The sequence below is a fragment of the Triturus cristatus genome, chromosome 5_1 (assembly GCF_964204655.1).
Source record: "Triturus cristatus chromosome 5_1, aTriCri1.1, whole genome shotgun sequence".
Lineage (NCBI taxonomy): Eukaryota > Metazoa > Chordata > Amphibia > Caudata > Salamandridae > Triturus > Triturus cristatus.
In genome coordinates this window covers 940,897,967-940,911,109 of record NC_140587.1, presented here as the reverse complement: position 1 = coordinate 940,911,109, position 13,143 = coordinate 940,897,967, and the positions used below count along the sequence as shown (strand labels likewise).

The 13,143-nt window shown below is 43.2% G+C and overlaps 1 protein-coding gene across 3 annotated transcripts in view; it reads right to left on the bottom strand.

Annotated features, from left to right (window-relative positions):
* LAMA1 (laminin subunit alpha 1) overlaps positions 1-13,143 on the bottom strand; it is a 692,815-nt gene that overhangs the window by 72,438 nt on the left and 607,234 nt on the right. For all 3 annotated transcript variants that reach the window (XM_085605997.1, XM_085606000.1, XM_085605998.1), the window contains 4 exons: positions 10,923-11,093; positions 9,164-9,309; positions 8,601-8,789; positions 8,168-8,369 (listed from right to left, as the gene is read on the bottom strand). In XM_085605997.1, coding sequence (XP_085462123.1) covers positions 8,168-8,369; positions 8,601-8,789; positions 9,164-9,309; positions 10,923-11,093 — 708 coding nt within the window. The remainder of the gene's footprint in view (positions 1-8,167; positions 8,370-8,600; positions 8,790-9,163; positions 9,310-10,922; positions 11,094-13,143) is intronic.

Below are 13,143 nucleotides of genomic sequence, written 5' to 3'. Positions count from 1 at the left end.
GACGCGTTTCGGAGCTGACAAATGCTCCTTCTTCAAAGGATAATGGCTCCGCTGTATGCTGAAAACTCGTAACATCACCATTGCTGCATGCTCCGTAAAATAGTCCCCGTGGACTTCTCATGTGAGCGCAGTTCTCAGCATGCTGGTACATGTAGTTTAATTGTTCTCGAGCTTACTTTTTTCCATGTGGAATCAGCATACCAGCAGAGTTTGTAATGTCCATATAATCCCATGTGGGGATCTGAATTCAAACTGTTGGTCGCTTTCCTTTTTCCAGCTGCGCCGTGCAAGGTAGGAACAAGTTTCACAGCCTCTAGCCCCGTAGCTCGGTGGTTCATTCCCCACGGCCGTGACAGCCGTGTATGAATCCACCTCTAACTTTGTCACGTTGCGGGAATGAACACAGCAGCTGATGGTTCAAAAACCTTTATTATCTGCAACCAGCATTGGAAATTCGAAGACTTGAAATAAACAAAATCCGACACGTTTTGGAGCTGACAAATGCTCCTTCTTCAAAGGATAACGGCTCCGCTATCTGCTGAAAACTCGTAACCACTCCTGCCTTGTATTTATTGTGGACTCTTTATCAGGGAGCGTCCCAGACAGGGCGCTGAGAAGCTCAACACAATCAGCACAGCGGTCAGGGGAGCCCGAACCCCCGCCATGGCCTTGGTGGAAGACCGGGGCTCTGCCAGTTTCGGGGTGAAGTGAAGCAGCGAACCGGGTACATAAGGCAGACGATGATGGGAGGGACCACAGGGCCCGGAAATGTGATAGCAAAACAGGTCAAACCGGAGAAAGGGAGCAGGAGACACAGCCAAACACCATAGGAGCCAGGCACCGGCAGCCTAAACTAAAAGCCTGAACAGGAAGCTTCCAATAATGATGAAATAGTGGGCTGCTGGCTGTTAACAGCATTAAGCACGAACTTCCGGCTGCCCACACCATTAAGATTATTGAAAAGCCTCAGGTCTTTCTATGAATAAACCGAGCACAGTGTCCCTAAAGCGGGCACTGCGCTCCAAATAAACACAGAGCGCGGTGCTGCTGAATCGCAAAGGCAGACACTTGTTTATATATATTCACATCGCGCTTTCACTTAAAGTGAAAGCGCGATGCAAAAATAAACACTCGGCTGCCTTTGCGAAAGCCGAGTGAAAGAAAATAGTGCTCAGCCACCAGATAAAACCACCCTGTAATTTCCGCCAGTAAACAATCCAATCCGGATGGGCGGAGCCAAAAGGAGACAGGGCAGTAACAAAAAACCCTGGGTATCAATCAAAAGGCAGCGTTTAACATAAATGATGATGCTACCAAATAGTAAACATGGGCGTGGCTTCGAGCCCTTTTCTAAAATCCACTCTGCCACAATATGTCTCGCAGAGCGAGGAGCGCATGCGCGCTCCAGCGCTAGGTTTGTGAGACCTAAAAAGGAGATACACTTTGGGTGTTCCCATGATAGCACAGCCCAGCTCTGATATATCTAATCAGTTAAAAAGAAAGTACTACATAAGGTTTTCTGGACTTTAGAGTTCATGGGGGAACACTAACTGGACAGTACAAATAATGCACAAGGATAGATTAGCACAGCTTCACAAAGCTAAGCAGAGGGCATATCTTCCAAAAAGTGATTGATGAGTCAGTGCGAGACTTAACTGCTACAAGTATAGCACGTTCATAAGGAGTGCCTGGTTACTAAAAAGGCTGGTTACCAAATAACAATGCTTTGGGAACCGGAGGCAACATATTTTCACTTGTTAAAATTCTGCTAATTGCACAGAGAAGATAGCATGCCACTAAGATACAAATCAGTTATTTACTTAATAAAAGCGCACAAATAAGGCATGTATATTTTGTTATAATTATTCCTCAGATAACTCATTGCCATATGAGATTATATAATACAACAAAGAAGAAACCATGGATTGACCATTACGACTGATCACACTGTGTCCAAATGGAAAGAAACATCAGAAACAAGACAAGGGTTTTATATGTAACTGTTCACAACATAACATGCCTAAGTCTATTTTTTAATTATTTGTTTTCCTTTTGTAATTTGTAGCAAGACAAAAAACTCACTATCGGTAAGGCTCTTTCTGGTAGAGACTCTATTTGGCTGCAGATTCCTCACCTTTTGAATAGTCCTCAGGTATCAGGCGGATCCTGAAACGTTTTGGTAGTATCTGACGCCATTCTGCTACGGGTGTGCAGGGCCTTTAAAGGCACCACTCCTGTGTGCTGATGTCAGTTGCTTTCAAGACTGTCTGTGCCTCCAGATGTGGAGCCCCAAAAGGAAATCGTAGATTAGTGTGCAGATACCTAGTCTTTGGAACTTATTAATCGATAGATTCCAACCACAGAAAGGGCGGATGGCTGGGTCAGTGAGGAATCTGTGTCTAAATAGAGCCTTGACCAGAAAGAGCATTACCGAAGGTAAGTAACCTGCTCTTCTAATAGAGACTTTTGGTCACAGATCCCTCACCTTTTAAATAGATACCAAAGCAGTAACTAAGATATGTGGAATGTGGTTGGACTCAAACCAGAAAGTCCTGCAGCACAGAGCGAGAAAAATTACTGTCTCGGCAGACTTGGTGTTGGAAAGTGGCTCTGTATATTCTGTTCTCAAATAGGTACAGTGTGTACAGAGTCCACAGTCCCCAGAGGTTTGGCAGAGGCTAAAGTTAGATATAGAGTTTATACTCTTGGTCTTGCCCTGCATCTAACAACGACGGGTGCTGGAAGTTGTTGCACCACGTACACAAACATAGTGTACCTTAGTAATAAGGAAAACAGTAGGAATACAAGTGCTTGACCTTGGTCCGTCGTTGGGTTTGCTTTGTTTTTGTATAAAGTTAGATATAACCTTACTCTCTAAAGTGGTAGCTTGGTCGAGCAGTAAGGCAATATCAGAGGACAGCGTTAAACATTTGTTGTACACACTCAGTCAGCAAATGGTCTCACACACTCAAGAACTGAACTCTAGGCCAATGGTTTTTGTATAAAAATATGTAGTTGTTTTATTTTAGAACCAACAATAGGTATCAAAATATACTTTCTTAGATTGAGAGGCTTTAGGTAAATACTATTCATGCAAAAGATACAATTGTTGAAATAGGCAACACAATTTCAAACACAATTATACATTGAGCTCAATGGGAATTTCTAGTAAAATTTTCTTACCACAAGACTGGATCCTAGATTCAGTCCTGGGAGAGTTCCTGTAAACAGGTGAGTAAAAGCGTTTTGGGTACAGTAGTGATTTTTAAGGAATATTATTGTATTTTAAAAGTTGACACTTAAAAACGTTTTCAGCAAAATTCACAAATGTTATCCTATGGGAGGAAATTCACATAGCAGGTAAGTGGGGTTATAGTTACTTTTTCTAACTCAGTATTGGATCCTGGATCCAGCACTGGGACACCTCCTGTAAACAGTTGAAATAATGTGTTTTGGTTATACAGGCGATTTGTAACGAATATCTGTAAGTTTGCAAAATCGACACTTTTTTAGCAAAAATCAGGCAATGTTATCCGATGGAAGGAAATTCAAGTTACCGGTAAAGTATGTTCTCGTTACTTTTGTAATCCAGTGCTGGGCTCCTAGGTTCAGCACTGGGACATCTATCTAAAACAGGTAAGTAATTACGTTTTCACAGTTGGTGCGATTTTTAAAGAATATTTGTAGTTTGCAAACATCGACACTTAGAAGAAATTTCACAGAAAAACAGTCAATGGTTTCCTATGGAAGAAATTTGGGTTAGCGGTAAGTATGGTTGTAATTGCTTTTCAGGGTGAGTGCTGGGCACCAAGATCCAGCACTGGGATCTCTCCTGATAACAGGTGAGTATTTTCGTTTTCGTTACTCGGTTGATTTTAGGTGAATATTTTAAAGTTTAGAAACTCCACACGTAGAAGAATTTCCAAGTGAAACCAGTCAATGTTACCCTATGGAAGAAAAGAGAGTTATCGACTTTTGGGTAAGTACTCGACTGGCAGAGTTATCCTGTGGGAGGCAGGGGGCCCTTGGTTGGTGGCTGCTGGCTAGCAGGTCACGCGGCTGTGGGAGCTGGGCTCCTGGTCACTTGCTCAGGGCAAATGGGGAAGTAGAGTAGAGTAGAGATTGCACTGCCAGGGGCACTCGAGCGGCTGGGTGCAGGGTGCTTTTGAGCCATCGGGCGCTCAATGGATTGCAATGGAGAAGCTCAAAAACAAACAAAGGCTGCAAGCTCGGGGACGAAGATTCTTCAGGTGTGACCACCACTTTGAGAGGTAAGTTGGATAGTTGGAGGATAGGCAGGCACCCAGGAGTTGGGCACAGGGGGCCGCGGGCGCCGGGTGCAGGGGTGCCTTTTGGCGTCTGGAAATCTTACCCTCAGCTGGTCGCGGTTGGAGGGGTCCCTAGTTCTGAGGCTGCAGGCGTCGTCAGGAGCGTCGAGGTGGGTCCTTGGGTGCTGGATTCGGGGTCACAGTCGCTGGGGGGACGTCCTCGGGGTCTTTGTTCACTCCAGCACAGGCCAGGCTTGGCGGGTGCAGAGTGTGCAGGGTTCGCGGTTCCTGGCTGATGCCAGGGGTGAGTTACTTGATTTGAGCAGTACCACTGCTCGTGGTAGTCTCAGTTGCTTAGAGTCACAAGGTAGCCAGGTCCTCTGGGGTTTGTGACGTTGCTGGCCACTGGAGATGCCGGAGTTTGGCAGGAGCAGGTTCGCGGGTCGACAGGCCGGTAGGGCTGGGGCCAAAGCAGTTGGTGTCTTCCTCTTGTGAGCCGCTGCACGGCAGGTCTTCTTGTCTCTTGATCTTCTTTGCTGTTTCGGAATCTGCATCTAAGGAAGGAAGGTTCGGGGTGCCCCTAAATACTGAACTTAGGGGCGTTACATGTAGGTAAAGGGCAGGGACCAATGGGTCCCTGCCCTGGGGTGGGTACACCCCCTATCGTGCCACTCTCTTGTGGGAGGGGGGCAGTAGCCTAGTTCTGATTGGGCAGGGCTTCACATCTGCAAGATGGCGAGAGCCCGGAGATGTGCTTCACCTCCCCTGCCCCAACTGAGGGGTGGGGTTGGCAGAGGCTGGCACACCCCCTTTCCTTCCTTAGGGTTTCTGGCCAATCTTCCCGCCAGAATGGGGGTCAGAACCGGTACGGGGCAGTTGCTGAGTACAGCAAGTGGCCTGGAGAAGCTCACAAAGGCGGCATGCCTTTGAAGCTTCCCCTGCCCATCCTGGGGGAGGAGACCTAGCGCCTCGCCCAGGATGTGCATTGTTGCAGGCCCAGGAGAGCGGATGGCTCTCTACCCAGGGGTCCAGCAACATGTCTGCTGTGTGGCAGCCTCAGCAGCCCCTCAGACAAGACGTGGATTGTAGGTTAGGTTCAAGGGGCATCTCTAAGATGCCCTCTGTCGTGCATTGTACATTAAATCCGACACTGGCATCAGTGCGGGTTTAATGTGCTGAGAAGTTTGATAGAGGCCTTCCCTGGTCACAAGGCCCTGGGTACCTAGGGTACCATTTACCAGGGGCTGACATGTGGCCAGGGTTTGCCAATTTGTGTTTTGTGTTTTAGGGAAGGAACATAGGCCCTGGGCACCTGATTGGCAGGAGTCCAGGGCACACTCAGTCAAAGTACATTCAGCAATTCAGCAAAAAGTGGGGGCATACCATGCAAGAAAGATGGCACTTTCTCACACTTGGGCTGTGCCAGAAGCAGCTTCGTAAGTGACTCCGAAGTCAGCCAACTTAGGCAGAGGGAACAGGACAGTTAACTGCACCCACACGTATCGTCAGTGGAGTGGGAATGGTGCAAAGAAGTGGAACGCTGCTTCAACTACTTATGCTTACCTGAGGATTTGTATGGCCTTTGTGAGCGGACCCTTCAACTCAAGAACAGGAGCAGGACGAGGAACAGGATTTCAACTTGGAGCAGGATGTGGTGTGGCCCCGGCACTGCATCTTCTTGTGGTTGGCTACGTAAAGTTTGCCTTGCTTTTCCTGATAGTTTTCAGGTTTGGCACTCACTCCCTTCAGGTCTTGGAGTAATGACCCAAACGCATAAACCACAGGCACACCTGGTGGGAATCTGTCAGACATCTGTTTGCAACAGGGATTACAATCTATTGTCTTAGGGGCTGACATCCCTGGCACAATGCAGAACATTTTGAAAATAGCTGACATAAAGCAGTCTCTGAGATGAGAGAAGCTTCAGATCCACATCTAGAGGCACGAAAAAAAAGAAACTGAAGTCAGTGTGCGAGAGTTGCACCATTATAGGCCCTGCAAGTCATTTCCGGAGTGGAATGGCGTCAGTGCACAGCTGTATGTCTCAACAGGGAAAATGAATAAGAGGACCAATCAATACATAATTCAATCAAAGGGAGGGAAAAATTAAGAGAGATCCAAGAATAGAAAAGGAACATATTTAATAATTAGATACACAAATGGTATATACAATTCAAAATAACCATAACTAACACATATGCACTGACAAAGAAGTGAAAAAGTGAACGGCGCAGTGACAAAAGTGTGGAAGTGACAACACGGTACGGCGAAATGATTTAAATAAATTCGAGGTCAAGGAGAGTAATATACAATGGGTAATTTACATATAATCATGAAGGTCTCACAGGACCCTGTAGTTAGCCGTAAGTAATGCTGTCTGGTCGACGACGTTTCAACCTCCTTAAGTTGAGGTCATCATCAGGACTATGGTTATTGCAATATTCTAAATACCTGTGTCCGTGGTCATAAACCACTTCAACGTTAATTGCAGGGAAATTGTGGAACAAATAATTATGGTCCGTCACATTTAGAAGGGGATCATCAAATGTCTGTGGGTAACAACAGAGAAATGAAGGCCAATAGGAAGGATAAAAATATCCTGGTAGTGTTTAAAAAGCAGCCATCAATAGGGGCATTTCGTTAAGTAACGAGAGGGCATCCAGCGGTAAATATTCCGCAATATTTGAAAAATAAGGACTTAGAGTAGGCTCGTTAAATGCCAAACATCGGGATTAGTCCACAGAACTTAGAGTAGGCTCGTTAATTGCCAAACATCGGGATTAGTCATCAGGACTTAGAGTGGGTTCGTCAATTGCCAAACAACGGGATTAGTCCGGGATAGGGCCTCAGCGTCCAGACAAGTAAGACGTCTTACTTGTCTGGACGCTGAGGCCCTATCCCGGACTAATCCCGTTGTTTGGCAATTAACGAGCCTACTCTAAGTTCTGTGGACTAATCCCGATGTTAGCCTACTCTAAGTCCTTATTTTTCAAATATTGCGGAATATTTACCGCTGGATGCCCTCTCGTTACTTAACGAAATGCCCCTATTGATGGCTGCTTTTTAAACACTACCAGGATATTTTTATCCTTCCTATTGGCCTTCATTTCTCTGTTGTTACCCACAGACATTTGATGATCCCCTTCTAAATGTGACGGACCATAATTATTTGTTCCACAATTTCCCTGCAATTAACGTTGAAGTGGTTTATGACCACGGACACAGGTATTTAGAATATTGCAATAACCATAGTCCTGATGATGACCTCAACTTAAGGAGGTTGAAACGTCGTCGACCAGACAGCATTACTTACGGCTAACTACAGGGTCCTGTGAGACCTTCATGATTATATGTAAATTACCCATTGTATATTACTCTCCTTGACCTCGAATTTATTTAAATCATTTCGCCGTACCGTGTTGTCACTTCCACACTTTTGTCACTGCGCCGTTCACTTTTTCACTTCTTTGTCAGTGCATATGTGTTAGTTATGGTTATTTTGAATTGTATATACCATTTGTGTATCTAATTATTAAATCTGTTCCTTTTCTATTCTTGGATCTCTCTTAATTTTTCCCTCCCTTTGATTGAATTATGTATTGATTGGTCCTCTTATTCATTTTCCCTGTTGAGACATTGTTTTTTGCTACTACATATACCCGGTCTCTGCTGGGCTAACGGGCTTGCTCCTGTTTTTCTTGTATAGTGCACAGCTGTATGGCACTACCTTCCGGCATCCTGAGATACTACAGAACAGTTTTTAAATCCAGTCTGGGGAATATTCAAAACATGAGGAATCTGTGGCTAGAAGTCTCCATCAAATATTTTTAACAAGTAAATCATATCTAACTTCATACAATTTTCAAGATTTATGAATACTCATGAATTTTCTTACTCACTTTGGAACCAGTTGTGGTCTGGAGCGTAGGCATCACCTGTCCTTCCTTATAGGTAGCAGGTTTAATGGGGGTAAGGGAGGGAAGAGGTTCAGGCTGAGGCTCCTCGTCTTCAGCATGTACGACAGGTCTAGGCCTTTCCGAGAGCAGACAGCTACCCTTGTCCACCTGCTCATATTTCAGTGCAGAGGTGAAGTCTACAATCCTAGATAGAACAGGGTGGAGACCATTAGACATATTTTCTGTTTTGTACATTCTTCTAGAAACTTTGCAAAAGGCCAACACTGTTATAAAAACACAGGTACGAGTCATACACAAATACTATTTACCGGTAAAACAAAATATTTTGTAATTAGTTAGCTATAATACGTTATAAAAATCATTTTGTAAAAAGAAATACAGTTAAAACATTTTGACACTGTTTATTTCTACTTACTCCATGTTAAAGATCAGGTTCTGGATACAACCATAAAATGACTTATTTGTCTTCAATGCAGGAATACTCTCCCCAGGTGGGATTCCACCGACGTACACATTGGAAACATTTAATGAACTTGCTTCCAGTTGTTGGGCAGTAAATTTCATGTCTGTTGGTTTACTTTCATCCACCTGCACTGTTACATTCCTGAAAAGTAATACAACTGCATGTAAATCTTTATCTATAAGTCAGTGTGATGCTGTGACCAAGAATGCTTCACGCATAATATTCATATGTTTTACTACAGTTCGGCAATTTACTTCTGTGACATTATGTCTCAGCTAGAAATGTGACACTTACTAATGGATGAGCAACATCAAATATTCCACTCTTCATTGAAAAGCTTTTAACTCAACTGTATTGAGGAATTGAAACACAGGAACCACACAGTAAAAAAAGACTCATAAGTAGGTACTAAAACTCAGTGAAGCAGAAAATGTGTGCTTCCCAGTCCACAATAGAAACTGCAGAGCTAGCATCAACACAACCTTTACAATGATGGTGTTAACTTTAAGGTATACCTCTTGTTGCGGATCACGATGACTGAATGCTGTTGTCCGTCGCTGTAAGCGCCTGTGGCCGATTTAAGGACAGCTTTTCTCATACCTGTGCCAGGGTTAATATGCACTTCCAAGTTCCCAGCCACCAACATGATAGAAAAAGATGGCTGTGGAGAGACAATCACAACCTATCAATTCAATTCCATCTGACATAACACATGATTTCAAAGTTCACACAATGGTTATATGGCGATGATAAAAACATCTAATAATAACAAGATTAGGGAGTGTAGAGGAAAAAGCCCTACACGGGCACTGGAGGTGGATACGTCCTCCACTCAGAATTAGTTACCAAACATAAGGATCCACCTCATGGAGGAAAACAAAAAACCTGGGTAAAAAAAACTGGGGTAGATGAGTGTGCGTGTCCCACAATGGTTGGACACACACTGAGTTGTTTAAATACCCCTCACACACCAAGAATGACCCATGGTGTCATGCTTCATCATAGGGGTCTTCCCGCCCCGCTGACGTATTAGGAGTAAGCACACATTGAGTAGGGAATCTCCGCACCACCTTTTTACTAGTACAAGCCCCCCCCCCTTGACATATTAAAGTTTCTTTGTCTTAAGGGGCCAGGTCCTTTTTAATCTCACATTAACACTTACCCCAGACCCTCCCATTGCATTACACATAGCATTTTATCGTCAGTGCTCCCGCGTAGTCGCAGGTCGTAGCACGCCCCGTCCCGCAGCGGGGCGGGAAGACCCCTATGATGAAGCATGACACCATGGGTCATTCTTGGTGTGTGAGGGGTATTTAAACAACTCAGTGTGTGTCCAACCATTGTGAGACACGCACACTCATCTACCCCAGTTTTTTGAACCCAGGTTTTTTGTTTTCCTCCATGAGGTGGATCCTTATCTTTGGTAACTGATGATGAAAACATGCCCTATGGAAAGGAATGTACGAGCATGTCAGAAAGAAGTTTGATATTGTCTTAATGACATCTTTAAAAATTAAACAAAAACTTAGGGTGAAATTAACGCGAGCCAATGTTATATAGTAAGGCGTTCACCGAAATTCAAATTTAGAACAAGAATCACATGTTGCTAGGCTTTTTAAAAAGTGGCTTTCTCTATTCACAGAGCTTGGCGGTTATAAACTAGTTTACGCTAACATATGATGGCATCAAGTTTGTATTTGTAATGTAAATGATTTATTGCAAATCAATAGCTCGTGCTTTGCGACATTATTTTTTTAGCTGCACAAACATTTAGCATTACTAAGACATATCATGAACTGTATTAAGGGTTAGCACGCACTGAGCGTTTTTCCAGGTGTAGCACACATTAATGTTGATGTGAAAAGCAAAGATAATCCACTTTAAACTTAGTGCACACCTGTTCCATTTTTATGTTATTATACTAAACAAAACCTGTTGTGAACACCAGATTTTTTCACTTTCTTTTGTTCATTATTGCATATTTGTCTTATATCAGGATTTTTTCTACATCTAAACTAGCCTGGATAGGTAGCATAGCATTTACACATAAATGAAAAAAACAATTGGACGTGTGCATATAACAGGCCCGTGGATATGAAAATGTTGCAATAGAGGATAAAGAGTAACATGTACATGTGCAATAAAACACATTTCATGGGATGGGAGTTAGGTAAAAGGATGGAAAAGGTACTGAGAGAAAAGGGTCAGGGACAGAACGAGTGCTTTCCAGGTCAGGAGTGACCCATGGTTTATTTCAGTACAATAAATACTTACCACATGTGCCTGTCTGCGGTTACGCTTTTTCACTCCCTTGCTGAGGCCAGCCAGGATAATGCCAGTATCATTCTTCGTGGAAAAGGTGGCCATGATCTCAAACTTTGATGGTAGGGAAATGGGCGGTAGTTCGATGTAGCCATTACTCAGAACAGTAATGCTATGGATAGGCTGTTGTGATGATCAAACGAATAAACATTAAGTAAAAATTCCGCAAACGTCTAGTTGGTGCTGTGAGAATTATAATTTCTTAATACACAAGGAGAGCAGTTGTGCAATTTATCTTCATTTCTATTAATCAGTAGAATTGACTATTTATTAGTATTTCAACACATTCTTAAAATCCAGTCTTATTCACATTAAAATATGCAAGCAAAAGTTGAGAGTTCATAAACATCAGAAAAATCCTTTAATTCAAAAATCACTGTTATACAGATCTCTACTCATCGTCACAAATGGGTCTCTTTTATGCCAAACTGTCGATATAATTTGATCCTCTAGCCCAATATCTGAAAAAAGGCAGAACTTTGCCTGGTAGAATAACTGCTGTGTTTGAACCAAAGGTCACACTTTCGTGGGAGTCACAAAGAACCCCAGGAGCACGCCCTAAAAGCTCCTACCATTAAAATTCTATCCAGAATTTAGCAAAATCACTGCACCAATAGTGTGTCACATTTAACAGTAATCATGTCATTTCCGATATCCAGCAGGGATTACTGTATTCCCCTTGATCAGATCAATATTGAAAGAAATCAATTCGAAGCGGCACACAGAGCCCAAATAAAGAGATCATTCACCTCTACCTGTATTCAGTCATTTCACCAAAAAACGAATGCAAATGTCCTGCTGTTTAGGGAATGGAAACAGATGCAAACTGTTGATCCCTAATCCAAATAGAGACCTTAAAAGGTGTACTCCTCTTAGGGAAGTACAATTATATGCTTCTTTCAGAGATGTGTAGAAGGAGATGGAGGCATGCTTCACATGAAAGTATAGGAGTGATTGGGGTTCTGGCACTGAGGGTTGCTGGTAGGGGAAAGCATGTCATCTGGGAAAGGAAGGAGTCTTTGTAGGGAGTGCTAATCGTGGAAGGGTTCTTTTTGCTGAGAAGGAGGGATCTGTGGTAAGAAGTGTATGGGCTGGGGGATGATTTAGAAGACTGCAGGGTGGGTCTTTGCAAGGGAAGGATGCTCTGGTAATTGGGAATGGTTGCAGAAACGATTCGGTGGGTAGTAAAAAAAGTATTATGAAGAAACTTGACAATTTAATCATATGATAGATTCTATTAAGTGTCTTGGGTTGCAGGGTGCACTTTGCTCAGGTTATGGGCTCATTGGAAGGAGGAGAGTGGGTCTGCTAATGCTTGGGATTGGTGAACTCTTCTGGAAATGGAATGTCTCCTAAAGGAGTCTCTGTACCTGAGCCTGAGGGAGATGATAAGGATACAGAGTTCATATATTTTAGTCTTGCTGCTTATAAAGAAGGGGATTGCACAAAATTGTTTCTTTTTTTGCTGGAACAAGTACTTGGGCATATTTACAAACAGGAATTTTCCGAGGCATTCAAAGTCAGCACCACTTCACAAATTTTAGCTAGGTTGATGACTTTTAATTAAAGTGAAACATCATTGTATCAGGAGATTACCTGAGTAAAGATGAAACTGCAGTAACGGTTTAAATGAAATGGTTTTACCTCATTGAAAATTGATTAGCATTTGCTGCTTCAAATAAAAATTGAAAAGTATGTACCACTTAATTTACAATTCTATAGGGCCTTACAGAAGTCACAGTAATTCTCCTACATCACACCCAAGACATGGAACAAACTCACTCAATTATCAGAGCCTCCTTTTCACTTCTTGAGCTCCTCAAGAAGCTGAAGACCTGGTGCTTCATATAAGCACCTTTGGATCACACACCTGCACATCTTGCCCAAGCACCTGGATACCCCCTTGGGTGATTAGTGCGCTATACAAATCAACATAACATAACAAAATGTAACAAAACTTAACATAATGCCTGTGGCCTGTGCAGCTTTGTTTGCATGCTATCACAATCTGTGTTGATTCAGTTCTCCCTAACTTATTGATCGACTCAAATGTGTGCTTTGAAAACCCCAGAAGAAGCTATGCCTCTCAGGGCCAGCCTTCTGCAGACACCACTGAACAGATGCATGAATGTGCACCAAAGCATAGCTCCATGTAAAATAATTTCTGGGGCAA